This window comes from Phytophthora parasitica (assembly GCF_000247585.1).
Source record: "Phytophthora parasitica INRA-310 unplaced genomic scaffold supercont2.7, whole genome shotgun sequence".
Lineage (NCBI taxonomy): Eukaryota > Oomycota > Peronosporomycetes > Peronosporales > Peronosporaceae > Phytophthora > Phytophthora nicotianae.
In genome coordinates, this window is record NW_008648993.1 from 1,242,296 (window position 1) to 1,268,053 (window position 25,758).

The window sequence follows — 25,758 nt, forward strand, 5'->3', positions numbered from 1 at the left end:
GCCTTGTGATGTGGCTTCCACTGGGTCTCGGAGCTCCAAGTACACTCAGATACGACATTGTGCGTCTTGTGATGAAGACATTTGATTTTTGGTTTTTCTCGTGCACTACCACACTCACAGCTTTAATGATTTCGATGTACTTTTGGGATCTACGCGTCTGCAGGATGATGATCGACTGGATCGGTTTCCACAATATTGTGTTAATCGATGCTCAAGTGCGTGGAATCCGGCCTTTCATTATCGTCACTATCCTTGGAATACCACCGCTAATTTTCATGCTGCTGTGGATCATGTTAGGGCGTTTAGATGGTTGTACAAGCTTTTCTCTGCTTAGTCACAGTAACAATCACGCGCATTTCAGTCTCTCCGGTGATGATATCATTGGCAACGGGATGATAACGCTCTCTCTCTTAATCATCAAAATCGTCGTTAGAAAGCGCCAAACGCTTCAATTACGGCAGAAATCGTCGATGATTGAGTGTGTCATCTACCGATGTAAGCTCAAACTTGACCAAATCCAAGGACCGACCATAGTCCACGCTAAGAATGCTCGATCAAAACGACTAGGAAGAAAACACGCAGTCGCTGCGTCCACCTCAGGTCACACTGGCCGCGAACCCAGCATGAACCAACAAATGATGTTCATCAAGTTTCCGGGCACGTTCGATTCAAATCACGTAATCTTCCCCCTAAGAGTAGCAGAGAACACTCTGGTGTTCTTGTATGGTGTTGGTACTGTTGGTATTGTCTTGTCCTTTTCCGCTCTTGCCAACGAATTTAGTAGGACCCAATCCAGTGGACTATTTATTCAAGCCTGGGGCGCTCTATTCTGTACTATTTTCTTCGTGATGCCATTCTCGTCTCTCCACCAGCGAGAGCTTCTCAAGCTTCTTGTAACGTCGTTCGACTTCTTCTTTTACGCCTTTCAAGCCACCACAGCATCTTTGTCTGTCTGTATCCTTTATGACTGGGAATGTTCATGGTGTCTAATATTGTTCACCTGGTGGATATGGAGCTTGTGGGCTTTCACTGTGGATGCCCTCACTCCTGCTGTGCGAGATAAATTGCGCTTTCGACCGAGTATGGCAGCTCCTGTCGTTGCGCTCGTACTACTGGGGCATATCACTATCATTGGGCATTTTTTCTCCGTGGGAGATGACAAACTACACGACGCAATTCTCTTTCAAGGAAAAATCTGGAATCACCAACTGGTTGTCCGTGTCATGCCCTTTTACTTTAGCCGAATCGTGACGCTATCACTGTGGTGTCCTCGTCTGATATGGAGGCTAAGCACTGCGTCACAGTCCGACGTTACAATTCTTCGTGGTGGAGTATGCTACGATAATTACTTCGCACGGCAAGGTCGTCGGCGTTCACGTCTATCCAATCCTGGAGTTCGAATTGGTTCAACATTAAAATCACTCGTTGCGATAAAGCCGCAGCCATTGAATTGAAGAAAAAAAATATCTCAGGTTGTAACTATCGTAAAGCTCCTCGGTTCATTGGGCATCTTGTCTCATCTTTGCCTCCACATCTTACAACTGGCAATTAATTGGGTGGGTTTACACGACGTTGTGTGCACCAATGCTCATGTCCGAGGCGTTTCATCAATTGGAATTCCACCAGTACTCTTCATACACGTCTCGATCGTGTTGGTTCATGTGAGTGGTGGGCGCATGACCTATTCAAATTTGGAATATAAGAACGAGCACCATAGTTTCCATCTCTTCGGTGTTGATATCATCGGAAAAATGAAATATTGGCACTTCCAGAGTTTGCTCGGATCTCTGTGAAGAAGCGACGTACACTTAATAATAAGCCAGAAATCAAAGGCGATTCAGTGGTCTGCAGGTATTGTTTACGGCCCTATACGCCTCCGTTTGTTGTGGTTATCCCATTCCTTCCAGTCCGATGCTTGCGTTCCTATTTCATCCATCAGCTCCCTTCGAATGCGGAAAGCTCGCTTAGATTCATCCACGACGGCTTTAATTGAGCGAGTACGCTTCTTAGCATCCTCAGAACGAATACTCTGGTACACTTCTGGAGGTACAGAAACTTTAACTTGGCGCAATAAAGGGATAAGTTCCCGAAAAAGTGGGCGGTCGTCCAGATTCACAAGTGTAAGCGCCTTCCCCGATACATCATCAGTACGCCCAGTACGACCAATGAGGTGAACGAAGTCTGTAATCTTCTTAGGGAAGTCATAGACGACCACGTTTTCAACGTTCAATAGATCCATTCCACGGCTCAACACGTTCGTGGATACCAGAACAGGAGTCTCCAAGTTCACGAAAGCTTCAAGCAGACTGAGTCGCTCTTGCTGGGTTTTATCTGCATGAATCGCCGCAGCGCCAATCCCACAACGCTTTTCAATCGATTCTGCCAGCATCGTGGCGCCAAGTTTTGATCCAACGAAGACAAGCTATGACACCACCAACATAATATAAACCATTAAGCAAACTAGCGTCAAAACAATTACTACGCTGTCATGGCTTACACGTACCGTTGATTCTTCCCCTTTTCCTTTCAAAAACTCGAATACTTCGTTCTTTTTCGCTTTGTTTTCAGCCCACCGAACCACGTGTTTAACACCTGAACCTAGCGAATAACGCGGCATTCCTATGGACGCGTTTTCATCTCTACGAACGTCGATTCGAGTATAAGAGTGCTCTCTTTGAGTCTTCAGAATCTGTCGAACCAGAGTTTCAACCTCATCAGAAACGGTAGCACTGAAGAAGAGTAATTGAACCTCTCTGTGGCGGTCTTCAGCCAATAGCGCCACAATTTGGGAAATCTGCGGTCGAAAACCAATGTCCAGCATAACATCCACTTCGTCAATTACGCACAAGCGAATAGCAGGCAAGATAGCATCGCCACCGCTATAGTTCGTGAAGATATCAAGAAAGCGACCAGGTGTGGCCACAATCAGTTGAACGCCACCTTGGAGCCGATAGCGCTGCGTCGGAACGGGGAAGCCGCCCACTAAGAGTGCAGTCTTCATATTGGCAATCCCACGCATTAACATCTTCGCCACAGTCTCAATTTGGATCGCCAGCTCTCGAACAGGAGCCAGCACCAACGCTAAAACCTCCTCCTTATCTTCTCTGGCCAGTAACATTTGTGTGATCGCTGGAATTAAATATGACGCCGTCTTACCTGTTCCTGTAGGGGCACTCACCAATACCTGGCAACAAGTGTCAGCATTTTCCTTTAGAATATCCCATCCAATAGCCACTTACATTGTGTCCTATTAGCACACAAGGAATCGTCTGCATCTGCACGGGCGTCGGTCTCTCAAATCCATTGGCACTGAGATTATTCAGCAATGTTTCAGGTAATTGCAGACCTTCTTGTTGTTGTGTAAAGTCCACGAATGGAATTGGCCATGAGTCGACACTTTTTCCGGTCTCGGACACCGTTTGAGCAGATATTTTGATGCCTAGTTTACGTCGAAGTTCTTTGGACTGCTTAGCTTGCTGTGCACCGTGTTGCAGCTTCATTTGGTGTCTGGATATGCAGAGATCGCGGCATTCGAGACTGCAGACGTCTTGGTCTGTGGCGTCACACACGTACTCGCCGTATCGACCGCAGAACTGAAGGTGCAAATGATTTAGTTAACTAATGAAGGTATTGCATACGACTGTGTGCAGGTCTCACCACACACACGGGCTCGCCAGGCTGCGGTAGGCGCTGAGCAGCGCCGTGCGGTACTATGGACGAAGTGTCCGCCATTTTGACCAACCAAGAGGTGGTGTTGAAGACCCAATTGCACTTAATAATCTTACTTCACCATCAATTTTGGCCTCCTGTCTCGTGAATGGAGTTGCAGTATCGGACAGGGTTTATACCGGTAGCTTCGAAGACTGGTTGCATTTTTTTTTTATTTTTTTAGTTGGTAGTGTGTGTGTGCGTGTGGGTAGTGTAGTGAATGAACCAAGCCAAAGAAATAGTAGTACCGGTGAAGACAAGTTTAACGTTCAGCTTACTCCCTGGCGTTGCTTCTGTCCTTTGGCCTGTTCTGCTTTCTCCTTGATACAACCGTTTACTCCAGCGCCTTCTTGGCCTCGCGAGCCTTGCGGCGGCATTCGAAGTCCAGCAGGTCGCAGTTCGACTCGGGCCACGGGAAGGGCTTGGTGCGCATCTTGAGGTACGGGTAGGCAGGCGTCTCCTCCTCATGGTGCTCGTGGCTCAGGTGGTCGCCGATAGCGTACACCGTGTACACTCCAACCAGGCCGATCATGCCCTTGGAGATCGTGCGCCACCGGTACATCTGCTCCTTGGCCTCCTGCTCGGTAGCGCTCGACATGCTGCGGGCGCCAGCGCGGAGCGACTGGGTCATGAGGCGCGATCCCTTGTTAAGAAGCGACTGCATCCGCGTAGAGAGAGCGTGTTAGTAACCTATAAGATGTGATACCTATGATCTGAGCCTCGCTTCCGGCGGTGCGGGCCTCACCATTGTAGAACGACGTGCTAGCAGCGAAGCGATACAAGAACTGAGCGGCTGAAGGGGGGCTTTGAACGAGCGGCTACGATTGGGCCACTTTTCTATAGCGCGAAACCCGAAAAATAAGATAAACCTATATTACTGCATACCATCTTTTTTATGCATCAAGCAAATTCATTGGTCGAAAAGACACTGTTACTTCAGAGCACACTTCAACTTGCTACACTCGATCTCTAGATGCCCAACCTCTTCAGTGACGGGCTCCGCTGGTTCGATTCGCGCTCGGCAGGCATATCACCGAGAGGATCAATGGGGCCGGTAAATATCCGTCCATCACGCGACTGAGAGCAGAGCAAACATCAACAAAAAAGGAAAAAAAAAAAAAAAAAACTTGAGCTATTGAGCCTACCTTGATTGCGGGACTTTGCTGACGTATGAGCGGTGGATACATCTGCGCTCTTATGTAGGAGGACCCAGGACGGGAGAAAGACGAGATCTGCCCGTAATAAACACAGAATTAGCGTTCGTGATTGACCACAAGTCCGTACTACTGGGCGTACACTCTCGGATTTGTCATTTGCTTGCATCTGTTCAGGCCGTTCCTGTATTTTACGAATGATTCCTTTCGCGATAAGGTCCGACTTTGAACTCTTGGTACATCCTTGTGCTGGTCAACGAATGTACGTAAAAAAAAAAGAGCAGTAACTTGGAGAAGAATTGCGCTGCTGTACCGGCGAAGAATGGCCAAATAGCCTCCGAGATGCTGGCGTAGTCCACTGCTCTTCTCCCTTCTGCGTCGACCATTTTCGGATCACCTTTATGACCCAAGAGGATTCGAACGACCTTCCCGTGTTCTTGAAACGAAGCTGCATGCAAAGCTGTCCACCCCGTGCCTGCCAACAAGCGTATATCAGTGGACCAAAAAAATCAAGAGCAAAGAAGGCTGAGCATACCTTCGTTTCTAGCAGATACGTCTGCGCCTTTGTCGAGCAAGTAAGCGACCATGGCATCGTTTCCCCACAGAGCAGCAGCACACAGTGGCGTCGTCCCATCTAGCCGTAGACATCGTCACCTTACAATGGTACCATTAGTTTCACAAGCACTAATTAAGTATACCTTTTCCTGGGGTATCAATGTGCATGCCGTTGTCCAGCAGAAACTCAACCTAGTTACGAACACAACACCCCAGTTAGTAATAATACCAACGGATATCGTCCAGGGTGTGAAGATACCATTCCACGAGAGCCGTTAGCCGCTGCCTCTGCAAGGTCAATATGCGAGCGAATGACTCCTTCCTGTGCTTGCTGGTTTCCCACGTCCATCGTGATGCTTGAGCTGCACCAAATTTTCTAAACAAAGAGCGAGGCCACTTAGCCTCCAATGTGAAACGAATTGTGACGCTTCATCCACTCAAAGTAACACAAAGTGGTTGGAAAATATACAATTTAGCATTTATGAAGTCGTGAGATTCTCCAGACACTTTGCGATCGATACGCGATAAACGTTAGTGCCATGCATCGTCGTCTTGCGCCTTGATGAGTTATGAAGATGCCGCTCAACGAAACTCGGGTCAACAATCAGGTTACCCGCGACGTCAAGTGAGATTTCAGTCCCCACATGCTGATAAAGTCCCCACTGCCACGACAAATTTCACAATACGTTAGTAAATCACCACACAGCATAGAAAAACACAAATACCCACAAATCTCGGCCAGCCCGGTACGATGTCGCCATCCATGACAACTCGGTAACTTGTGGGGACACAACTGTCGTAGTGCTGACGGAAGCTTGGATTACCTACTCGAGGTCCACCGAAGTTGTACATGTTGACGTTGATGCTGAAATTTACAGCAAGGTCGTATGCAGCAATAACCGCTAGTGCACCACCCATACTGTGACCAGTGATATACACCGAAATGCCAGGGTTTTCGTCCAAAATCAGTCGTGTCACTTCCTTCAGCTCGTCTCGAATCGACTCGTATGCGATCCAAAATCCTACACAATAATACAAAAATTAGACAAATATTACCTTAACAATAAGGTAAAATCAAAAGAGTACAGTACCTCGATGTACCCGTGGTAGCGCCATGTTGAGCAACGGGATCTTCGCAGCGACATCCTTCACTTTTTCAAGACATGACTTCCTCCAACGCAGACCTCGAGATTTTATCCACAGCACCGTTTGGTCAGCTCTAAGATTGCTCTTCCAGTTTGCCTTGCTGGTAGTGCCTCGGAATGATATCACCAAACGTCGATGGTCTTCTCGACTCCATGCGACGACTACGTGTGTGTCCGTAAGGTTACTTCGCAGATGAGTGATCAGCTCAAAGCCGTATCTTTCAAGAGTGAGCTCACCGTATCCAGACGACGACGGACATCCAGGAGGATCAAAGTAAGCTTGATACGCCAACTCCAGCAACCATCCAGCCGTTTCGACACAAAACAAATTGGAGTCGGGTGTCAGGAAGCCGTAGGAGTCCACGCGTGGCTTCTCGTCGACATGGAACGCTGTGGATGTCAGAAGACCCGTGCTGTCTCCTGCAAGTGGAGGCAAGTGTACAAACATGACCAAGTAAACATACACCGACAAGAACAGGAACTTGCCCAGTGATGGGTGACCCGTGTGCATCTTCGCGAACGTGTGCACTGAGTCCTGGATGAACGCGTCGTATCCAATGAAGTACCACGTTTGGGTCAAGTGAAAGATCTGCAGAGCTGACAGCACAAAGGTGTAGACGAAGATAAGGAGTGTCTCAAGCACGAGAAATCGGTATGATAGCTGCTTGAAGCGAGTCGCCATGTATGGTAAAGCCTTCAAATACCGACCAGATCGTGCTCCAACTATCATGATCCATGTGAGCCAAAACAGCACCAAACCCGTGCGAATGAAACCCAGAAGCACGTAAAGTTCTTTGTGGTGGAAATCGCGAGCAGATGAAGTCTCGTCCGCTCCAAATAATAATTTTGGCATTCGTAACATAGTCATCCATGTGTCCACAGCGAAAAGTGTCAAGCCAAAAAGGAATTTCGTTCCAAACGAGCATCTTCGAGACAAAAAATCTCCGCTGTGCTGGTCCATCAGACTGAGCCAAAACACGTAAAAGAAAGCCTCCGCGAATGACTGGCAAGTGATGGATACGAATCGAGTGCGCATGCTCACAGTGGTGTACAGCTCCGATACTGCGTACACTGGGTTCTGCCAAAGCACGAGCACGACACCAACGCCCAGCAACCACTTTTGTACCGTAAGCACTTGACTCCATGATCCACCGTGGAAGTTCAACACTGAAATGAACCAACAAGGAAGCGCTAAGATAGATACAAGCACCAATACTCCACGAACAATCACTTCGCCGACATGAATAGCTGGTTTCCTACAGGTACAAAAGCAGTGATCAGAGAAATACCCTTAGCTACAGCAGGAGAAAAATGCTGTACGCACGTATAGGCAAATTCATAGACCACGTTCTTGCCGAAGACATTTGGATACAGCCCTCGGAAGGTCACAACAGCAAAGTATGCATCGTATCCACTTCCACCCTACAAGAACCGGTATCGTAAGTAAATCGATCGCCGAGGTACTGCTTATATCTTACCAGTCGGTCGATGTCTTGCGTAATCTCCACGAGCCTCACATCTTCACATGGTCCTCCCGATCGACACTCGACCCAAATACTCTGGTTGCGTTCATCTACAACAGGATCTTTTGAGGCCGGTGTTACGTCGTGGTCAATGCCATACAGTCTGGCATCGTAAGTCAATACGTATCCAGCGGCTTGATCCACTTCCTCGTCCTTACTTGACGCTTCAGCTATGCCATTCTTCACTCCTCGATCCATATTCCACGCAGTCCCCACACGTTCCAGTTCTTGGAATGTATTGCTATTTTCTAGTGGCGCCAGCAAATCTGACAATATTGAAGTGTTCACCTGTTCCCGAACATTTAGCTTGAGCTCAATGGATCCCGTATATCGTGATACATTGGCCACATAAGCTGCCCACTGAGCAACATTCCTCGTTTTGTCAACTTGAATGCAGGGCTCTCTCCTATGTTCGTCCTTACACACTGCTCCTGACAATTCGACCGCCTAAAGTTGATGTACACAGAATCAGAATAAGAGCACAGCACAACTAAATCTGATTCCACCATAATTCCGCACCGTTTCCAGGTACCCTTTGCTCTGTAGATACGGCAATACCATCGCCAGTAAGAAAGCCAGGTACGTGATCCATAGCACCGCTGTAGCAGCCCGTGATGACAGGGTTTCCAGCCGAATCTGTGGTTCGAATACATGTCTCTGTTTCTGATTCTCGGTCGAGTCGCCGCCAGCAGCCTCAACACCTAATAAAGGAGCGGTTGAAGACACTGTCGGCAGCCTCGAGTGCATCTCATATGAGTCACGAAAGAGCTCCGAGGACGCGTAGCCCGTGGACTGAAACAGCAGCGGGCGGTACACGCGCTCCTCCTCCTCATCGCCCAGCGCCGAGCCCGTGACTCCGCGCTGCCGGTCAAGCGGCATCTTGAATCTGATACCAGAAAGTGAAAAGTGATTTTCGTCATTAATTTGGCCAAAAAAAAAAAGGGTGAAGCAAACCAACAACAAAATTGTGTTTAAAACATCAAGTTGAAGTTGCCTTTAACAAGTTATCCCTCTTTAACCTGTTACAAGAAGTTACCCCATTGTTCATCAGCTGGGGTGGCCTCTGGTGCTCGCGTTTGCTCTGGTTGGCTGCGCGCGAAAGAAGACATTCGGTCAGTGGGGACACTCATGTCTTTGTGGGAGCTCGTGGCGGATCGCACGTCCTGCGCGAAAGTTGAGGCGGCACTGGTCATGGATGGATCTATCGGCTGCATGGGAGCAGGTACTGGGTTGGAGAATGCGTTGTCGAATGTAGATGAATCTGTTGGCAATGGGGCCGTAGCATTGACAGCGTTGCTGAGTGAGGTGGATGGCTGCTCGGTTTCACGAGATGTCACTGGCTCATTGCAGAGCTGCACAAGATCTCCGCTAAAGAGACGAGTTGTATCTTTCGGCCACTTCTTGAACTCGCGGATGTTCTCAGAGGTTGAGCGGACTTCCAGTATACCAGACCAACTTGAATCCGACTCGAGGCACATTGTCAATGTCGCGATGATGTACGCGCCCCATCGCGTCTGAGTGAGCATTGAAATCTAAGAAATAGTACATCAAAGGGGGTGTAAGTGCACGATCAAACAAAGTCTAGAGCGTTGGAATGGTATAACTTACGTGAAAGTACATTGGTAGATCCAGTAGTAACTCAGAAACTACAGCAAGTGTAGCATTCATGACATGGAGTGCGTGCTGGCAAATCCCAAGTTTCCGTGCTTGCGACTCCGGCGCCTTGACCCGCCACAAAACACCCGAGTTAGCACTACAGCAGCAATACAGTCAGTATATAACACAAAACGTTGCATAAGGGATAAAGTACGACATCTAAACGGGTCATACCTTTGCCAGCAGTGTCGGAAGAATGCAGCATTTGCGAACTGAGACTGCGGGCATCGGAGTAGTATGTCGAAATGTAGCACGTATCGGTTACTGAATGCCAGATAAATTGGCGTCGGAGATGTCGCCTCCGCAGGAACGTCTCCCGTATCCTCTCCGTCTTGGCTAGGTTCTTGGACTAGCACCGCTTGCATCAGAAAGACAGCTTGTGTAAATTTACATACACGGAACTGCTTCTGGGCTTTGATCACACCAAATGGTGGTAAACTCGTACTTCCTCCGCTTGTACCAACGCTGACGGTCTCGCCGGAACGTAGCATACGTAGCTTTAAATCTTTCGAAGCCCCGACGCACTGAACAACTCCTACTCCTCCAAGTGGACGAAACTGAATTTCCAGGTCGTTCAAAGCCCAAGTAGTGAGATTGCAGCAACTGACGTCCAATGTAACCACATCTTCCTTTCCAGACAGGGGATGGTGGTGTGATATCCGAATGGAGACAGGATCAGAGCTACCTGTGACAGTGACCGGCTCTCGATATTGTTCATCTTTGGAAATTTCCCGATGCTCATGAAAGTGTTTCCGAGGTAGAAATATATCGCGAGGGTCAAATATTTCTTTCGACATTTGAGTCTCAAGTTCTGATGTTAAGTTTCCTGGAGTCGAGAGGAGTGTCATGACATTCTCAATACTACACAAACAGAATACAATACCAAGTTGTTAAGCCCACATCATATTCGAGTATGGAATGCTTTAACGTACACATGATACTGTTGAGATGTGATCGCTGGGGCGCTTCCTGAAGCTGATAACGTTGCAATCATTTTCTCGCACATTTGAAGAAATTGCGGTTGCGTTTGAGGCTGTAGCTCTGCTAGTAATGTGATACAGTCACCAAGTACCATCAGTGCGTCGACGGTGTTCGCATCACCTGCACGTTCCCGACTTCCAGGTATGTCCTCGGCGCTAGCACCACCAAGTAACCCGTCGTCGAAAGTTGCTCCTTCCATCTCGTCGTCATCGTTCCAGATAGCAGTGAACAACCGGCCAGTCTCACACTGCAGCTCTCGCACCAGAGCATCAAAAGGTACGTGCGAAGCGTAATTTCGATGTAGACGAACGCCAATCCAAAGTATTTGAAGACGGGCACATTGTGACGCTATCTGGTCCATAGTCGGGAACAATTCGTGCTGAAAAAAGTCAAGTGATTCACGAAGTGCTAGTTCGGGACAGGCAAGCATATCCTGAAAGTGTGAAGTCAATAATCCTGTGTAGTAAACGACGTTCTCGCTGATTTCACAGGAGCGAAGATACGCCTTCGGCGAGGTAGTAGCAGAGCCACCTAGTTTTAGTAGCAACAACCCTCGAAAGACTCTCAAGGCAATAAGTTGCGATATCTGGTGCTCCATATTTCGTCGAGGTGAAGACAACTCCATGGTATTGGAGAGAGCTTGGAAAAGCGCTCGGAACACTTCGGAGCCGTTGGTGGGCGGTGATAACCGCGAGAATCCCTTTGGCTGTCTGAAGAACGTCATTGTGCAAAGTCCTTGGAGTAGCTGAAAGTCTCGGTTGACGATAACATAACTGACGATAGTGTCCATGAAGAACTGTACGAGATCGCGTCGGTCTTTTTCATGATCTAAAAGGTAAAGCGCTTCGGTTGTTCGTACGAAGAGAGACTGGCAGTTAACGCCAGACTGCCAGGCAAACGTTTTCACCAACATCACACTCAGCTCGATCTTGAGCTCTGCACTAGATGCGCCATTGTTGTTGCTGTTACTCCTGTTGGCCAAATAGCACTGAGCAATGAGGTGGTTGGCGAGTTGAGCGGCCCAACGCATGCGCGTGAACGTCTGTAAGGGATGCGCCAAGACGATGAAGATAGCACGACACATACTAGTAGCTTGTGCCAGCGATACTCTTCTGGATACTGTAGGAAATGCCCAGGATTCGAGCAGATCACGCACCAGTTCATCAACTGGAACAGGCTCGGTGGACGCATGCGGTTCGTCGTCGTCGTCTGCACCTTCGGCATTGTTATCTTCAGTATCGATTTCCATGTACGGGACACTTACACTTGGACATCTCGCACCGCTGCGTTCCATCATCGTATACAGCAGCATAGAAATCCACAGCATAGCATCTGGCTGCTGCTTCATGGGTTGACTACGTGCTGTGGCTATCAACGCTCGAATACGCGGGAATGCCTGCTTGTAGACCATGGAGGCGACATCGTCTATAGGTGCTTGAACGCGGATAGATTCCTGAATACTTGGGAAGAATGATGTCATCGTGCTACAACGTGCAAATAAACTCGTTAAAGCCGTGAACGCCATACCAGCAGCCCATAAAGCACTTGAAGACTGCCCGTCAAATGACAGAGAATGCAAAATGAGCTTCCAACAATCGTTGACCATCGTCTCCAGATCTTGCTGACAGCAAATTCGAGCTTCGTGAGACTCGAATGGAAACACGAATAACCCATCTCCAGCGATACTGATAGCCACATCTAACGTTAATTGCGACAGCGTCTCAATTGCGCTGCAACGAACCTCGACGTCTTCATGAGTCAAAACCGAACGCAGCTTATTCATGGGCTCCCTTTCAGGAGACAGCAAAAACCCGAGCACAAGAGGCACTGGAACCTGCTTAAGCACTTGAACTGCAGCACCCAACGTCGACGTGTTCTCGGAACTACCGAGTTCAGTCACCACAGCTTCCATGATGAATCTCCAAACTTCGTGCGTGCAGCAGCCGGGAGCGATTGCAGCGAGTTGGAACCCAAGAAGTTTCATAGTGGGTATGCCCTCCGGCTTCAAACATTCCTGTGTGTTGAACGAACAATGACTCAAAAGATTAGAGCTCGTTAGTTGCTATAGTTTCGTGGTTAATGACGTTACCTCCAACCCCTCACGATATTCACGTAGAGTCAATGCATTCGGTCTGACAGAAGCGAGTTGTAGCAACTTCTGAGCCTGAGCTTGCGCTCTCTTGGCGCTAGCAGCAGAATCTCCAGCACCGCCTAAACTCTCCTGCAGCATTTCTTGCAACAGCTTACTATGTGGGCAAACGATCCTTGGCTGAACGTCGGTTAGTAAAACGACCGTTGACTTGAAATAATGGCTACATCTTAGTTCTCTTATTTCTCGTTACTTCGATATCTAAAAAGTCTCTTACAATTATTGTCAGGTAAACAAGTAGTGTCTTGTTGATAAATGCTAGAACTGTTGCTGTGCCGACACAGAACTTCCTTATTGAATTTCAAGAAGTTGGTAAAGCTCTCGATTTTTTTATTGACTGGCATTCTACATTTTCGTGTAGTGCATTTACCTGTATGCAGGTTTGAGACTGTTAGTAGGGATTGAAGTAGATAAGCCCGTTAGAGAACAAACATTGGGAAGGGACTTTAAAATCTTTGCAGCTTCTCCCCTCTCTCATTAGTTTTTCCTTTGGTGAGGTCAGTGTTCTTCAAGCAAATTCGTCGGACTAGGATCAGCACATGATGAATCAAGCAATGTCTGCTTTGCCGCAGCCACAGCCCTTGCTGATAAGGAGCGAGCGTTACTGCAGGATATGCAGGAGAGTACTGTGGATCTGGCAGATGTTCAGTCCAATAAGTTTGACATTGCCACACACGAGCTGGATGAATTGTACCAGAGCGTGTGCTACCTGCGTGAGTGTAATCTGGATGGTCTTTGTCTAAAGGAAATACACTCAGCAGTGGGGAAACAGGCAGGTTTATTGAGTGGTATGGATATCACGAAGGAGAAATCCATTATTAAGCTAGCTATTTTAAAAAAAAAATAAGCAGGAAGCGATAAATAATCCGTTACGTATTCTGCTCGCTTCACCTACTGCGAATAACTCTTTCGAAATCACTCCAGATACGGGCGGTGACCAACCAAAGGCTCATTACGTTCATGTATAGCCACTAAGTCGTCCCACTGGGTAGGAGTAATGCTGAGAATGCATTGCTCGCTGTTCGGTTGGTGTTCGTCAGCGGCTTCTCTTTTCTCTACATTCGATCAAAGCCAAAGTAAAGCAACAACGTTACTTTAACAATTGCTAATTTTTTATTCTCTCCTTACCAAGAAAAGGAAGACCGGTGGTATCGTCCACTCCAATACTGAGCGACCCACTGTGCACCAGAAACGTTCTCAACAGTCTGAAGAAAAGAAAGAAAAAATGTTAGAAGTGTAATTTCTGTTGCTGAAACAGCTTGGTTCTCTACCTGCTCGAAGCTGTTTGAATCCAAGACCATGTCAAAAAGTGATACCCTTTGCCCAGGCTCTTTGCTAACCGTATTCTCCAGCGTACCCAAGCGCTGAGCCTGCGCTTTCTGAACGTCCTCTTTCTGCAGAAAAAGAGTATCCTTATCAGGTTTTAATTGTAAAAACGTGCAGAAGCAAACTTAACCAAACCTTAGCCGTATACACTCCTGGTTGTGCTTCTTGCGCGTCCTTATCTTGAATGACACGGCAACGTGCCTTCTTCCCCTTCTGCAGAACTTCCGTGTCCATCATACCAAATCTACATTGCCAAATAATGTAATAGTCAGATACTTTAATACTTGGAATACAAAGTAGAAGTGCCAACTCGCAGAAAATTGATCTCCGGCACCGATCAGTCAAACTCGGAATTATTAAGGCAGACTCGCAGTAATTAAGTCGGAAGCTTTAAACTATAATTCACAACCGCAGCATTTATCAAAACTGTTTCCGCAAGTTCAAAAGTGATTTCGTTATCGTCAGCGCTGTCTGTGAGCTTGCATACGTCTTCTAGAAGTGGCCTACCGTATTGTCAAGACGAAAATTGACACATTTTTCCAAATGAAAACCTCAAAATTGCAAAATCGCCACATGTTTTTAGAACGAAAGTCTCAGATTTCCCATTTACGATGTTGGGGTGGATGTTTCTTGCGCTGCTGGCAGTGCCGGCGTCTACGACGTCTGTGGGTCGCATCTTGCACTTCTCGGACGTGCACTTGAACATCTCCGAGTCGTTCTCCGCAGCGGACAACGCTCGCATCCCCATCCGCTACTTCCAAGACGCGCCGTTATCTCTGCTCGAGTCCGCGCTATTGTATGCCAAGGAGCACGTGGTGGCCGATCCCGAGCTCTTCTTGTACACGGGAGACCACGCAGCCCACGGTCTCTTTACTGATGAATACATTGCAAATGCCGTCGAGACGAATGTCCACGCCATGGAGAATTATTACCCACCAAAGGGCATGGAGGGGAGACTGGAGGCCACGGCCATCATTGGCAACGCAGACGGGAGTACGAAATGCTAAACATTTATTAATTATTCTAAGAAGGAGGAGGTTGACACTGTTGATGGCAGACCCGGACTATCACATGGAGGTGACGGACCCAGAAACCGAGTCGAACCCGTCAATTGAGCTCATCTCGAACGTCTGGGAGGACTCACTGACTGCGGCTAATATGGATCTGCTAAATCGACGTGGATACTTGAGCTATCCACTTGACGACAAGTTACACGTGATCACGCTGAATACAGTCCCCTACTCGGTAGGGCAGAGCTGGGGATTGATACATAGAGAATGCATTGGTACTAACACTCTTCTAATATTTATGGTCAGCCAAGTCATTTGCCGGACACGTCAAAGCAGCCGGACCCATTCGGACAATTCGCCTGGTTGGACAAGACACTTGCTGAGCTGCAGGATGCAGGCAGATTTGCGTACATTGCTGGTCACATTGCACCTATTGTGGACTCGTACGGAGGCAACCCTCAGTGGCATCCCAAGTACATTTTTAAGTACAAGAACATCGTTGGCAAGTATGCCGATGTGATCAAGGCGCAGTTCTTTGGTCACGTACACAGCGTCGAGTTCCGTGTACCCGTGGCATCACTCGATGGGCCAACCGGTGAAGACGATGCCTTCCAACTGCCGCCGATGTACATTACGGGCTCGATCTCGCCGCTTTTTGGCAACAACCCATCTTTCATGGTCTGGGACTACGATATCGAGACATACGAGGTGCTAGACTATGCTGTGTACGCTTCCAACATCGCTGAGATCGAGCCTCAACTCGACTGGAAGCTCTTGTTTAAGGCGAGCGAGGCATACAGTCTCAAGTCGCTATCTTTGCCCGAGCTCTCGTCCTTTGTGCACCGTGTGGAGCAGAACGCGAGCTTGGTGGAGGATTACTACTGGAACATGAAGGCGCGGTCGCCCAATGCTCGGCCTTGCAAGGACGCAGTTTGCCACGCCAAAACGTTGTGTACGCTCAAGTGGTGGACGACTAAGGACCAGTATCTGGCCTGCGTTGACACGGCTCAAACGATGATGTCTGACAACGACTACACTTCCGTCTCGCCTGTGGCAGCCTCTGGTTCCAGCGCCTCGGACAATTTTGCAACGAACAACGTGTTGATGACAATTGGAGCCACAGCACTAGCGACTGGCGTCGCAGCGTTGTGCGTTTTGTTAACCGTGTTCATACTCCGACACTTTGGGGTTCTCAAAAGCCGCTCGCAATACGACTCGGTAGACACGCTTTAGAGCAGTAAATATCTTCCATCTCCTGTCATCAAAGCAGGAAGGGAAATAAACTGTAAAGCACCCCTTAACTAACGTTGCTCGGTTGAGTTATGCATATCGGTTAACTCGTTATTCTGCATAATTCACGCTCACATGAGCTTGAGGTGGCCCGTGATCTCGTCGATCTCCTTCAGTGGCGCCGGGCCAATGCTCAGCACCGTCTTGCTCTCCGGTGCAATCTGCGTCCTGCCAGCGTCAACCTGACAGCAGCACAGCATTATCAGCCACTGTATTACCCTTTTCTTCTTATGCAGAACGCGACGTACCACGACGTAATTAACGAGTCCGTGCTCTGCCGCTTTCTCGGCCAGAGCGAGCATTTCCTCCTCTGAGTCCACCTTGAGGCAGACCTTCGCCTGACCCAGCATTTCCCACGCCCGAACTGCGTCTGGCGTCCGCTTAAGCGCACGCTTATAAGCGCCCAGCGTCGCGTGGCAGCATTGCGCCGCAACTTTACCTGCCCAGCAGCAATGTAAGTTCAATTATTGTACTTAAACGTTAGTTCATCGTAGTACGAACCTTTGCCCATTTTCAGATCTGTACGCACGCACATAACCATCTTGTGGGGCACCCAACTTACGGAGTCCTCGCCCTCCCAGTCATCCGAGGAGCCGGATGAGGATCGAGACGAAGCGCCCGAGCGCGGCTCCGCGGCATCTTCGTTGCTGTTGTCGCTGCTACTGCTCAAGGACTTGGGAGGCGATGTGCTGTCCGTCAGCATGTACGAGGAGACGAAGTAGTGTGTTGCGGCGCCCAGCACGAACGCCGCCGTGCACTTCCACGCTACATCTTCCATGGTGATGGAATACTTTATGGCATTGATTATCAACGAATCAACAGTCGTCTCGAACAAGTGGTGTGCACCACGTATGCATTCAAAGGTTATGTGGTATCCACTTCAACTTAAAAAAGCAGCAAGCGCTAAGCTGAGCGCTTCATCTCCAACTCTTTTACACACGCCTCAAAGTCCTCCGACGTTGTGTACCATTGTGTCGTGCACAGCCATTTCGACTGACATGCCACGTCCACGCACGGCGATTGCAAGTACGACTGCACCTTCGAGTTGTAGTAGTATTGCTCCAGTAATGCCGAATCCGATGCGAGACGGCTAACCAACGCATTCAACTCCGTCGTGCGTAAGGAATTTACGCCGTACGCCGTGCTAGCCTTGAAAAGCGGTTTCCAATCCACTTCTTGACTGTCAGACGAGATGTTGGTGCCGTACACTGTGAAGTCCAGCACTTCGTACGAATTGGCATCGAAGTCCCAGATCATGAATTCCGGGTTGTTGTTGTAGATGGGCGAGATCGCTGCCGACATGAACAGCGGTACGAGCTCTGTACCCTCCGTTTCTTCTTGAACCAACTGCTCGGACGTGAGAGGGATACGGAACTCAATACTGTGCACGTGCGCGAAGAACTGGGCTTGACGATGTCTGCGTATTGGTTCACGATGGCTTTGTACGTCTTGATGTATTCGACTTCCCACATCTGGGCGCCGCTATACGAGTCGATAATGGGAGGAATATGTCCGACGATATAGGCGAACTTGCCAGCGTTCCGGAGCTCGAGCAGCGTTTCGTTGCAAACTGACCGAAAGGGTCCGATATATTCGTTGTGTCGGGGGAATGGCTTGGCTGGAGACGACGACATAGCACAAGTTAACTCTAGCATAGTAAACGATGTAAGCCTTGGAACTATAACTCACTGAGTAGGGTACCGTATTGAGTGTAAGAACAGCAAGGGTTTTCGTCCAGATCAAACACCCGATACCCACGATGGTTAAACCAGTCGAGGTTAGACGTTGAAAGGATATCTTCCCATGCTGCCGAGATGAGTGTGATCGACGGATTGGTTTCTGCTTCCGGATCCGTCAAGTTCATAGTGTAATCGGGGGCTGCAATACAACACAAACAGTCAGTATTGAGCGTTCCATCCAAGCAATGGTGTGCACGTACTTGTATCTGCGTTGCCAAGCAGTGCAGTGATGTCCAAGTTTGTGTCATTGTCCTTTGTCGAGTAGTAGCGAGCCACAGTCTTGACATTCGTCTCTATGGTGTCCGCTAAAAATTTGTCCGTAAGATCTCCATGTACGACATGATCGCCCGTGTAGAGGAAGAAATCTGGATCGGGCATCAGCTTCTTGGCAAACTCGACAGCTGACTTCAACATGGTGATTGGGGCATCATTTCCATACTTGAACTGCATTTCGACAGGCTCGGTAGCGTCGAGTGACTCGGAGATATTGAGATGGACGTCAGAGAAGTGCAGGATGTGCTTGACATTGCTAGCGCTTGCCAGAACTCGAGGAGAGTTGACAGGGACCCGAATGTGAGGATGATGTGGCGACGTCAACCCCAGTAACGACGATCGTTGCCAATAAAGGGCCCACGAACATGTTGACTGGGAAATATCGTTGTTATTTCGATGGTCGACTTGTAACGTGCTTGATTCCAGCAGGGCAAATTGAGATATGGTAGCTTGGTTGATGAACATGTGAGCAAGGGAGTCTAATGATAGTCTTGTCCACATGCGATCGTGTTGTACTTGCATCGTCAACAATGAAATCGCTATGGTAGTGCTAGAGCTAGCAGAAGGTAACAACCGGGATGCGCTGAGATTTCCTTGTGATCCACGCGGCGTCAGCCATCCAATAACCAGTCAAGCGCTTGAGATTCGATGCGATATACTCTTCCTTTATTGGGCAGCAAGGACAGTGCTGCATGTACGTGACGCTATCAAAACTTGTTTTTCGGGCCGGGCTCGTTCTCATACATCTGCGTTAACCAGCTTCAATTGTTTCAAGTCAAGCCTACTCATTTGAATCTCCTCATGGATACGACTAGAGCCGTCGTTCAGCTTCTGTGCGAGATGTTGATTCCGAATCGCCACTGTAATTGATAAGGAGATTCTTCTCGGTAGGTCGGCATGGTCAACAGCGATGCAAAAAGGCGTTAGCGAAGCTGATTCGACTATGACTCAAAAAGTATCGCTCATACCGTTCATGTATACAACATCGTGAGGCGGGGACGCCACCACTTTACACCTCCTGCAAGGCTGCCATTCTACACCCTGCCGACCAAATAAGGAAATACGAATTTGACAAAGCTACTGCATCACAACTTAAGTAGTCTCAGCAAAGAGCTCATCGCAAGTTATTTGTCGAGTACTAAGAGTTTGTACGAGTGATTCTGTAGATTAAAAGCTCCAGGAATCCTGGACCAGGATTTACCACCAGGATCAGGTAGGCTAACTCATTTCAAGCACCGGTGACAACGATTGCTCTGTAATCAGAGACGGCTCGTGTCCAGCTCGTTGAACTGGTGGATTTCCAACTTCTTGGCCAGCAGTGGGGCCATGTAAGCCCCGAACGTGGCGTAGAACGGGTTGGCCACGTGAACCTTCAGGCTCTTTTCGAATGAACCACGTCAGTATAATACCATGCTCAAAACCCACTGAAACGCATAACGTACACTCTTCTTCTCGTAGCGCTCGACGATTGTCCACTTGCGGGGGTCGGCGTGGTCCTGCATGACGTGCCAGTTCAGGGTTCCCGCGTCCTTCACGTACACGTTCGAGGCTTCGACGAGCTTGCTGCGGATCTTCTCTTCAACGTCCTTACCCTCCTTGGCGTACAGGTGGCAGACAATCGTGTACACCATGTTGCTTCGTGTCGATCACTAACGACGGGGGAGATTGAAAAATGACGAATGCTGTAGCATTTGCACGCAAAATGTTTACGATTACGTTTGTTGGTGACAACTTCAACTTCGGCGTAATGCAAGGTGGACATGCACTACTTGCATACGTAATAGTACTTGGCAGCAGCCGCTGTCGCTAGGGTACATGTAGTAAGTTGATGCTGCCCCCAGAACGCACAATGTTGTTCTTGATGCTTAGACATTCACGGACTTCGTCATGCCCAGCTTGTAGAAAATGAACACTGGTGCAGCATAAAGAGCTCTACGGGTGTTACGCACAGTACTGATCTTATAATATGTTGAAGGGTTAAAGACTGCAAGATTTTTTTAATTGTTAAAGAGCACTACCAGTATCTCTTTAACAATTTCTACTTCTGCTAGATCTAGCAACGTGCTATTAAATTTTCTTTTCTTATATTTCTACTATTGCTGCCAACGTGGGCGCGGACTATGACTTCTCGAAAGGATTCTAGTAACTGAATCTCAACATGTCGATCGATCGGAAGCGCTCCTCATATCGCAAGTGTTTTAAGAGAGTTCCACTACGCAATGACGGCACCACAGCTCCATCTACCCTCACATGGAACGCCTTGAAAAGACCAACTTGTACTCAGACAGTCACTCGCTCACTCGTTCGCTCGCGCGCTTACTCGACGTGCACGGGCTTGCTCGTGTCCAGCTCGTTGAAGCGGCGCAGATCCATCGGCTTGTCCAGCAGGGGGATGACGTACGGGTCGAACGTCTTCCAGTACGGGTTTTCCAGGTGGTACTTCTGACTGCTCTCGTGCTCGTAGCGCTCGACGATGCACCACTTGCGCGGGTCTTGGTGGTCCTGCATCACGTGCCAGCCGATGGTCTCGATGTCCTTGGAGTACACCTGCGAGGCTTCGATCAGCTTGTTGCGTAGCTTCTCCTCGACCTCCTTGCCTTCCTTGGCGTATAGGTGGACGACGATCGTGTAGACCATTGTGGCAGTGGTGTGTGCGTGAGTGGTGGCTGGTGAACTTGACAGGAAAATGAAAAGTGAGCTTACGACGTCGGGTGGAAGGGCTGGCTTGCTCTTCTCGTGCGGGATGTGCGTGGCTACTTGTCGCTCCGCCTGGTATTATTAGCCTCTTGGCCAAGGGGAGGGGATAATTCCGCTTGGGTCTGCTACGTCATTGAAGTAGCGAGGGGGAGCGACGGATACGCAAAGGTATCCGGTTTGCTGAAGATTGAGTTAACTTCAGACTTGAACTTCGGTGCCTCTCAAAATCTGCATCCTGTCGAAGTCGATCATATTTGTGAAGTAAGCTTTTTTAAACTCAGTTAAGCAACACAAACCCGCGAGACGTGATATTTAATACGCAAAACGCGGTGCACTTGATATCACATCAACACACCTACTTGCTAAATTCTAAATCTGAAGGGATTTGCTCGTGTTCCCTCCGAATCACATCCTCTGGCCATGTCATGATGAAATTGACTTGCTTTTGGAGGCGGGAGGAGGACCACGCCTGTGGTGCCTGCCATCCTGTCGTTGAACAAGCTCCTTCAACTTGGTGGAACTTGTCGAGTTGATTGATGAAGAGTCTCATTGAGGATCTATGTACCAGAGCTATGCAAAAGTTCGTCATGCCGGCAGCTCTCTGCTGGAAATTCGCCTTGCTCATCCTGCACATATACCACCCACCCTCAGTATGTCGATAATTTATTGGATCAGGCCGTATTTGGACACTTTGGCCAACCACGGCGGCACGGGCAGAGGTTGGTGTCACCTTCCTTTCTTCGAGCCACTCAGCCGATGGTAAGTCAAGCATAAAAAAATGGCAGCGGTCTCAACATACGCAAGCACGGGTAGCGTGAGGGGTTTGGACTGACGAACTGTGGCTCACACGTTCGACTTTGTACAGCGAGTTTCGGATCAATTTTGAGCCAGCTTAATTGATAGCTCAGCGCGCATCCTTGTAGGTTTTGTCCTATAAGACCGATCAAGCTCGAAATCGTTCTTGTAACGTGAGCATCGGCTCAAGCCAAGGCTCGGAAAATAAAATAAAATATTGTATTGGATTTCTAAAAGAAACATAATCCGTAATTCCGTATCGACAAAAACAAAAAGAAGTATTGCAATTATTGGGCAAAATTGGTAGGTTAGAACGGTGCAGTGGTTAGGGATGACCCTACCATTTTTTTTATCCACTAGACCTAAAAACCAGTTACAAATCACCCAGCGAGTATCTGTGCAGAGCACTAAACAACTTGCAAAAATTACACAACTGACCGTAAATTCTTCTAGATGATACACATTCGAACTTTCTAGATCTATTAGCGATGCTATCGATCTTCTAGAACTATGTGCAGCTACTTGAAGGTACTTTATGACGACAACGTTTGCCACTCCAACTGTTAAAACTTAATCACTTCGCAATTAACCTAATAGTTACCAAGCTACAAAACATCCACCCAACTCGCCCAAGATGTCAGGTCGCACTGGTCGCCGCTCTCACACTACGGAAGAAGATCACCGCCAGCAAATGCTGAGAATGCTTGATGATCGAGACATCGTCCGCCGCGCTGAGCTCGACAGGTTTTCAAGCGTGCGCCGCAATGATGACGACGTGGATGTCGACTCACCGTGCCCGATTTTTGACACGTGGTACATGGAAGGAGGAGCTGACGCCGTAAGCCGCCCGACCAACTTCACTCCTTGCGAACTCAACGTACTGTGGTCCATAGTGCGGCTGCACGTCACGCGCTACTGGAACGTCGGAAGAGGACGTCGCTCTCAGTTTGCTGGAAAGGACGTTCTCTTCATGACGTTAGCTGCGTTCAAGCACGGAGGCACCTGGGATATGAATGCGCACGTTTTCCTGATCAAAACCCCGACGTTTATCAAGACGATAACGTCGTTTTGTCGTGTACTTGCGCAGCGCGTTTACGACGAGTGGGTGCGAGGAAAAGCGGTAGAGACCAATATGCGGCGGCTGGTGACTTCCGGAAACACCTTTAGTCACTACCCGTGCGCGTTAAATGCGACGGACGTCACTTTCCAACAGGCCAATCGACCTGCTGGAAACATGACCGAAGTGATGCCGTACTATAGTGCTAAGCACAAACTGTACGGCCTCAAGGTAGAGGTGTCTGTAAACCCTAAAGGCTTCGCTATCAACTGCAGCCAGCACGAGCGCGGCAACACGCCTGACATTTCGATCTTCCGGAACAACATGGAGTTCCACTCGAGCATGCGCGTGAAGTCGGAGACCGGCAACCAAATTCCGGACGAGGGCCCGTTGCGCGAGGAATTTTCCAGAGAATGGGCAGTCCTCACCGATAAAGGTTACCAGGGGCTGGAAGCTCACCTTCGCTGTATCCAACCGACTAAAGGCTCGAACCTCCCGCCCGAGGTTCAGCGCCGAAATGAAAACATCTCTAGTGACCGAGACCTCGTTGAAAACTTCTTTGGGAGGCTCTGCAGTTTGTGGCGCATTGTTGCGGACAAGTACCGCTGGAGCGAGGATTTGTACGACGATATTTTCCAAGTTTGTGTGGGTTTGACCAACTTCCACATTGAGTCAAACCCACTGCGAGATACCAACGGTGAGGCCTACGCACAGCGGGAGAACAGACTACGTGCTATTAGAGACCTTGTGCAACGGTTTCATAACAGTAAAAATGTGCAGTGAGTGATTATTCGATTAGACGGGGAACATATGTGACTACAGTCTTGTGCAGTAGTCACATTTGAAAAGAACAAAGCGAATGGACAGTGACAGCTCCAGCTCAGGCGATGATGAAGTGATGCTAGCTGTGCTGCTAACACCGTCCAGCAACGCTCAACAGCTAAGTCGCTTTAACTTCGGCCTGCCCTCGACAGACCCAGCTTGGAAAGCGTAATTCCGCTTCGAGAAAGAGGAGCTCCTAGACCTCGTTGACATATTGAAGCTACCAAACCCATTTCCAACTCGCCAGCGCTACCTCGTGTCAGCTTTCGAGGCTCTCTGTATATTTCTGCGGCGGATGGCGTATCCAGCACGTTTGAGCGATCTACAGGACCTGTTCGGCCGTAATGAAACCGCAATTTCGTCAATTTCGAATGCGATGTTAGACCACCTCTATAGCACGTTTCATCATCTACTTCAGTTCGACCACGCTCGACTTACAAAGGCGACACTAAGCACGTACGCGAGTGCTATTCATTCTAAAGGAGCCCCCTTACACACATGTGTTGGGTTTATCGACGGAACTCCAGCTCATCGCGTCGAAAAACATCTAAGGGGGCATTAAAGCGGCGACGGCAGGCCTTTCCATCGGCTGTACACGATGGTAGAGCTGTCTTGAGTCCAATGGCGAAGCTGGACAAGGATACTTGGGTCTCTCCGTGACCAGCAGCCCAAGGTCGGTGCTTCACAGCTTCTTTCAGCAACAAGATGTCGCTAGATGGTACGAACCGGAAGGCCTTCTTCCGCTTAGACTGAGTGTCGCTCCTGCTGGAGACTTCCGTTGGCTCGGGGGTGTCTTCTTGGAGGCTGGTAGCTTCGTCAGCCATGCCGCCTTCTTGGTTGCTCTAGCCACTCGTTTTTGATTGTTACTTGTGGTCACAGTGAGCAGGGAACTAATGTACTTTTCTCTCTCCAAAAAATACACTGACGGTCTTACCCTAACCTCTTCCCACCTCACAGTTTTTTTTTCTTTTATTTGTGACTGTTGCACAAGGTCTCTATTGACAACACTATTAAAACAAAACGACGTCTGTCGCAGGACAAGTACCGGAGCCGAAAGAGACTGCGCCACCGCATGACGCTTGACGATCTTCCAGGCCACGACGATGTAATCTGCGACTCAGATGATACGCAACTGCCGGGTAACTAATTAGAAGTAGTTTAGTTCGAAGACAAAACAGCATGGTAGGAACGGGCTGCGTTATTAACGATCTTGGCGATCTTCTAGAAGAACCACGAGTGTTCGATTTGTGCATACACATTTATTGCCCAAAATGTAGCTCGCGAATTATAATACAACTGGTTATGCGACCTACTGGGCAGGGTTCGAGTTCCACACCTGTACGAGAAGCTGGTGGCTGCCACCGGGACCTTTGTCCTGGCTTAGGGGTACTCTAGCAAACAAAAATGCGCGTGCGACGTCAAGACAGTCCACCAGCGAAATTGGGTTTGCGTACGAAATTTTTCGACCTCATATATTTTATGATTGAAAACAATATCAACTATAAGAGGCAGCACTTCTTGAGTGACTTTCATCTACTCTGCGTCTTCATCGGCCGCCTCATGGAACCCCAACAGAGATGTGAAGTTCCAGAGCTCCCGGTTGGCACGTAGGAACACCAGCAACTCGAAGTTAGCTGGTAGCAGACTGGTGCGTAGATGATTGAACACCAACTTGCACCGCGAGAAGTGGCACTCGCATCGATTGCTGGTAGGAGGAATCATTCGCAGCACGTCGATGTACTTGGTTACAGCAGCCCGGCGAGGTTTCTTCGCCTGACGAAAAGTCTCCGTCGCAAAATCCGTCTTCTTCTTCGGAACTGCTGGTTCGAGATCAGCTGGGCCAGCAAAACGAGCAACAGCCTCTTCTTCATCAGAGCT

The 25,758-nt window shown here is 48.7% G+C and overlaps 13 protein-coding genes across 17 annotated transcripts; 2 read left to right on the plus strand and 11 right to left on the minus strand.

Annotated features, from left to right (window-relative positions):
• Positions 1–1,858: 1,858 nt before the first annotated feature.
• Positions 1,859–3,732, minus strand: PPTG_05434 (hypothetical protein; the record flags this gene model as incomplete). The annotated part of the gene is made up of 4 exons (XM_008898980.1): positions 1,859–2,422; positions 2,504–3,184; positions 3,240–3,593; positions 3,658–3,732. The coding sequence occupies 4 exons, from the start codon at positions 3,730–3,732 to the stop codon at positions 1,859–1,861; spliced, it is 1,674 nt and encodes a 557-aa protein (XP_008897228.1).
• Positions 3,733–3,760: 28 nt separating this feature from the next.
• Positions 3,761–4,542, minus strand: PPTG_05435 (hypothetical protein). The gene is made up of 2 exons (XM_008898981.1): positions 4,454–4,542; positions 3,761–4,366 (listed from the first exon to the last, which is right to left on the minus strand). The coding sequence occupies exons 1-2, from the start codon at positions 4,454–4,456 to the stop codon at positions 4,043–4,045; spliced, it is 327 nt and encodes a 108-aa protein (XP_008897229.1). The 5' UTR covers positions 4,457–4,542; the 3' UTR covers positions 3,761–4,042.
• Positions 4,543–4,558: 16 nt separating this feature from the next.
• Positions 4,559–5,816, minus strand: PPTG_05436. Of its 2 annotated transcripts, XM_008898982.1 has the most exons (7): positions 5,677–5,816; positions 5,561–5,609; positions 5,398–5,496; positions 5,176–5,337; positions 5,005–5,111; positions 4,854–4,940; positions 4,559–4,785 (listed from the first exon to the last, which is right to left on the minus strand). In XM_008898982.1, the coding sequence occupies exons 1-7, from the start codon at positions 5,764–5,766 to the stop codon at positions 4,678–4,680; spliced, it is 702 nt and encodes a 233-aa protein (XP_008897230.1). In that variant the 5' UTR covers positions 5,767–5,816; the 3' UTR covers positions 4,559–4,677. The 2 variants fall into 2 exon arrangements, with proteins under 2 accessions (XP_008897230.1, XP_008897231.1); XM_008898983.1 differs by lacking the exons at positions 5,561–5,609; positions 5,677–5,816 and having other exon boundaries at positions 5,398–5,523.
• A 22-nt stretch (positions 5,817–5,838) lies between these two features.
• Positions 5,839–8,985, minus strand: PPTG_05437 (hypothetical protein). Of its 3 annotated transcripts, XM_008898984.1 has the most exons (6): positions 8,605–8,985; positions 8,041–8,532; positions 7,887–7,984; positions 6,509–7,818; positions 6,147–6,439; positions 5,839–6,079 (listed from the first exon to the last, which is right to left on the minus strand). In XM_008898984.1, the coding sequence occupies exons 1-6, from the start codon at positions 8,962–8,964 to the stop codon at positions 5,897–5,899; spliced, it is 2,736 nt and encodes a 911-aa protein (XP_008897232.1). In that variant the 5' UTR covers positions 8,965–8,985; the 3' UTR covers positions 5,839–5,896. The 3 variants fall into 3 exon arrangements, with proteins under 3 accessions (XP_008897232.1, XP_008897233.1, XP_008897234.1); XM_008898985.1 differs by having other exon boundaries at positions 5,839–6,439; XM_008898986.1 differs by having other exon boundaries at positions 8,041–8,985.
• A 93-nt stretch (positions 8,986–9,078) lies between these two features.
• On the minus strand, positions 9,079–13,086 carry PPTG_05438 (hypothetical protein). Its single transcript, XM_008898987.1, has 5 exons — positions 12,812–13,086; positions 10,674–12,736; positions 9,916–10,602; positions 9,694–9,838; positions 9,079–9,617 (listed from the first exon to the last, which is right to left on the minus strand). Exons 1-5 carry the CDS (start codon positions 12,950–12,952, stop codon positions 9,108–9,110), a joined length of 3,546 nt encoding a protein of 1,181 aa, XP_008897235.1. The 5' UTR covers positions 12,953–13,086; the 3' UTR covers positions 9,079–9,107.
• A 1,699-nt stretch (positions 13,087–14,785) lies between these two features.
• On the plus strand, positions 14,786–16,583 carry PPTG_05440. Of its 2 annotated transcripts, XM_008898988.1 has the most exons (3): positions 14,786–15,190; positions 15,255–15,442; positions 15,514–16,583. In XM_008898988.1, exons 1-3 carry the CDS (start codon positions 14,809–14,811, stop codon positions 16,438–16,440), a joined length of 1,497 nt encoding a protein of 498 aa, XP_008897236.1. In that variant the 5' UTR covers positions 14,786–14,808; the 3' UTR covers positions 16,441–16,583. The 2 variants fall into 2 exon arrangements, with proteins under 2 accessions (XP_008897236.1, XP_008897237.1); XM_008898989.1 differs by having other exon boundaries at positions 14,786–15,442.
• Positions 15,842–17,335, minus strand: PPTG_05441 (peptidyl-tRNA hydrolase). Its single transcript, XM_008898990.1, has 3 exons — positions 16,999–17,335; positions 16,746–16,936; positions 15,842–16,679 (listed from the first exon to the last, which is right to left on the minus strand). The coding sequence occupies exons 1-3, from the start codon at positions 17,273–17,275 to the stop codon at positions 16,569–16,571; spliced, it is 579 nt and encodes a 192-aa protein (XP_008897238.1). The 5' UTR covers positions 17,276–17,335; the 3' UTR covers positions 15,842–16,568.
• A 65-nt stretch (positions 17,336–17,400) lies between these two features.
• Positions 17,401–19,162, minus strand: PPTG_05442 (hypothetical protein; the record flags this gene model as incomplete). The annotated part of the gene is made up of 4 exons (XM_008898991.1): positions 18,437–19,162; positions 18,187–18,375; positions 17,968–18,115; positions 17,401–17,914 (listed from the first exon to the last, which is right to left on the minus strand). The coding sequence occupies exons 1-4, from the start codon at positions 19,029–19,031 to the stop codon at positions 17,401–17,403; spliced, it is 1,446 nt and encodes a 481-aa protein (XP_008897239.1). The 5' UTR covers positions 19,032–19,162.
• A 359-nt stretch (positions 19,163–19,521) lies between these two features.
• On the minus strand, positions 19,522–20,173 carry PPTG_05443 (hypothetical protein). The gene is made up of 2 exons (XM_008898992.1): positions 19,952–20,173; positions 19,522–19,888 (listed from the first exon to the last, which is right to left on the minus strand). The coding sequence occupies exons 1-2, from the start codon at positions 20,138–20,140 to the stop codon at positions 19,769–19,771; spliced, it is 309 nt and encodes a 102-aa protein (XP_008897240.1). The 5' UTR covers positions 20,141–20,173; the 3' UTR covers positions 19,522–19,768.
• Positions 20,174–20,451: 278 nt separating this feature from the next.
• PPTG_05444 (hypothetical protein) lies at positions 20,452–21,371 on the minus strand. Its single transcript, XM_008898993.1, has one exon. It carries the CDS (start codon positions 21,144–21,146, stop codon positions 20,826–20,828), a length of 321 nt encoding a protein of 106 aa, XP_008897241.1. The 5' UTR covers positions 21,147–21,371; the 3' UTR covers positions 20,452–20,825.
• Positions 21,372–22,635: 1,264 nt separating this feature from the next.
• On the plus strand, positions 22,636–23,841 carry PPTG_05445 (hypothetical protein; the record flags this gene model as incomplete). The annotated part of the gene is made up of 1 exon (XM_008898994.1): positions 22,636–23,841. The coding sequence occupies one exon, from the start codon at positions 22,636–22,638 to the stop codon at positions 23,839–23,841; it is 1,206 nt and encodes a 401-aa protein (XP_008897242.1).
• A 548-nt stretch (positions 23,842–24,389) lies between these two features.
• PPTG_21678 (hypothetical protein) lies at positions 24,390–24,704 on the minus strand (the record flags this gene model as incomplete). Its single annotated transcript, XM_008899311.1, has 1 exon — positions 24,390–24,704. One exon carries the CDS (start codon positions 24,702–24,704, stop codon positions 24,390–24,392), a length of 315 nt encoding a protein of 104 aa, XP_008897559.1.
• Positions 24,705–25,413: 709 nt separating this feature from the next.
• Positions 25,414–25,602, minus strand: PPTG_21679 (hypothetical protein; the record flags this gene model as incomplete). The annotated part of the gene is made up of 1 exon (XM_008899312.1): positions 25,414–25,602. The coding sequence occupies one exon, from the start codon at positions 25,600–25,602 to the stop codon at positions 25,414–25,416; it is 189 nt and encodes a 62-aa protein (XP_008897560.1).
• Between the last annotated feature and the right edge of the window lie 156 nt (positions 25,603–25,758).

Excerpts from the sequence above, each read along its gene's own strand:
- PPTG_05436 (XM_008898982.1), bottom strand. The coding sequence starts at position 5,766 with ATGGACGTGGGAAACCAGCAAGCACAGGAAGGAGTCATTCGCTCGCAT. Across the intron at positions 5,610-5,676 it reads CTAACGGCTCTCGTGGAATG|GTTGAGTTTCTGCTGGACAA; the intron begins GTATCTTCACAC and ends GTTCGTAACTAG. Across the intron at positions 5,338-5,397 it reads CGTATCTGCTAGAAACGAAG|GCACGGGGTGGACAGCTTTG; the intron begins GTATGCTCAGCC and ends GCTTGTTGGCAG.
- PPTG_05437 (XM_008898984.1), bottom strand. The coding sequence starts at position 8,964 with ATGCCGCTTGACCGGCAGCGCGGAGTCACGGGCTCGGCGCTGGGCGAT. Across the intron at positions 8,533-8,604 it reads GCAAAGGGTACCTGGAAACG|GCGGTCGAATTGTCAGGAGC; the intron begins GTGCGGAATTAT and ends CATCAACTTTAG. Across the intron at positions 7,819-7,886 it reads GTCTATGAATTTGCCTATAC|GAAACCAGCTATTCATGTCG; the intron begins GTGCGTACAGCA and ends TTGTACCTGTAG.
- PPTG_05438 (XM_008898987.1), bottom strand. The coding sequence starts at position 12,952 with ATGCTGCAGGAGAGTTTAGGCGGTGCTGGAGATTCTGCTGCTAGCGCC. Across the intron at positions 12,737-12,811 it reads AATATCGTGAGGGGTTGGAG|GAATGTTTGAAGCCGGAGGG; the intron begins GTAACGTCATTA and ends TTCAACACACAG. Across the intron at positions 9,839-9,915 it reads TTCCGACACTGCTGGCAAAG|TGCTAACTCGGGTGTTTTGT; the intron begins GTATGACCCGTT and ends TTGCTGCTGTAG.
- PPTG_05440 (XM_008898988.1), top strand. The coding sequence starts at position 14,809 with ATGTTGGGGTGGATGTTTCTTGCGCTGCTGGCAGTGCCGGCGTCTACG. Across the intron at positions 15,191-15,254 it reads CATTGGCAACGCAGACGGGA|ACCCGGACTATCACATGGAG; the intron begins GTACGAAATGCT and ends TGTTGATGGCAG. Across the intron at positions 15,443-15,513 it reads TGAATACAGTCCCCTACTCG|CCAAGTCATTTGCCGGACAC; the intron begins GTAGGGCAGAGC and ends ATTTATGGTCAG.
- PPTG_05441 (XM_008898990.1), bottom strand. The coding sequence starts at position 17,275 with ATGGAAGATGTAGCGTGGAAGTGCACGGCGGCGTTCGTGCTGGGCGCC. Across the intron at positions 16,937-16,998 it reads AGATCTGAAAATGGGCAAAG|GTAAAGTTGCGGCGCAATGC; the intron begins GTTCGTACTACG and ends GCTGCTGGGCAG. Across the intron at positions 16,680-16,745 it reads GACTCGTTAATTACGTCGTG|GTTGACGCTGGCAGGACGCA; the intron begins GTACGTCGCGTT and ends TGCTGCTGTCAG.
- PPTG_05443 (XM_008898992.1), bottom strand. The coding sequence starts at position 20,140 with ATGGTGTACACGATTGTCTGCCACCTGTACGCCAAGGAGGGTAAGGAC. Across the intron at positions 19,889-19,951 it reads AGCGCTACGAGAAGAAGAGT|AGCCTGAAGGTTCACGTGGC; the intron begins GTACGTTATGCG and ends TCATTCGAAAAG.
- PPTG_05444 (XM_008898993.1), bottom strand. The coding sequence starts at position 21,146 with ATGGTCTACACGATCGTCGTCCACCTATACGCCAAGGAAGGCAAGGAG.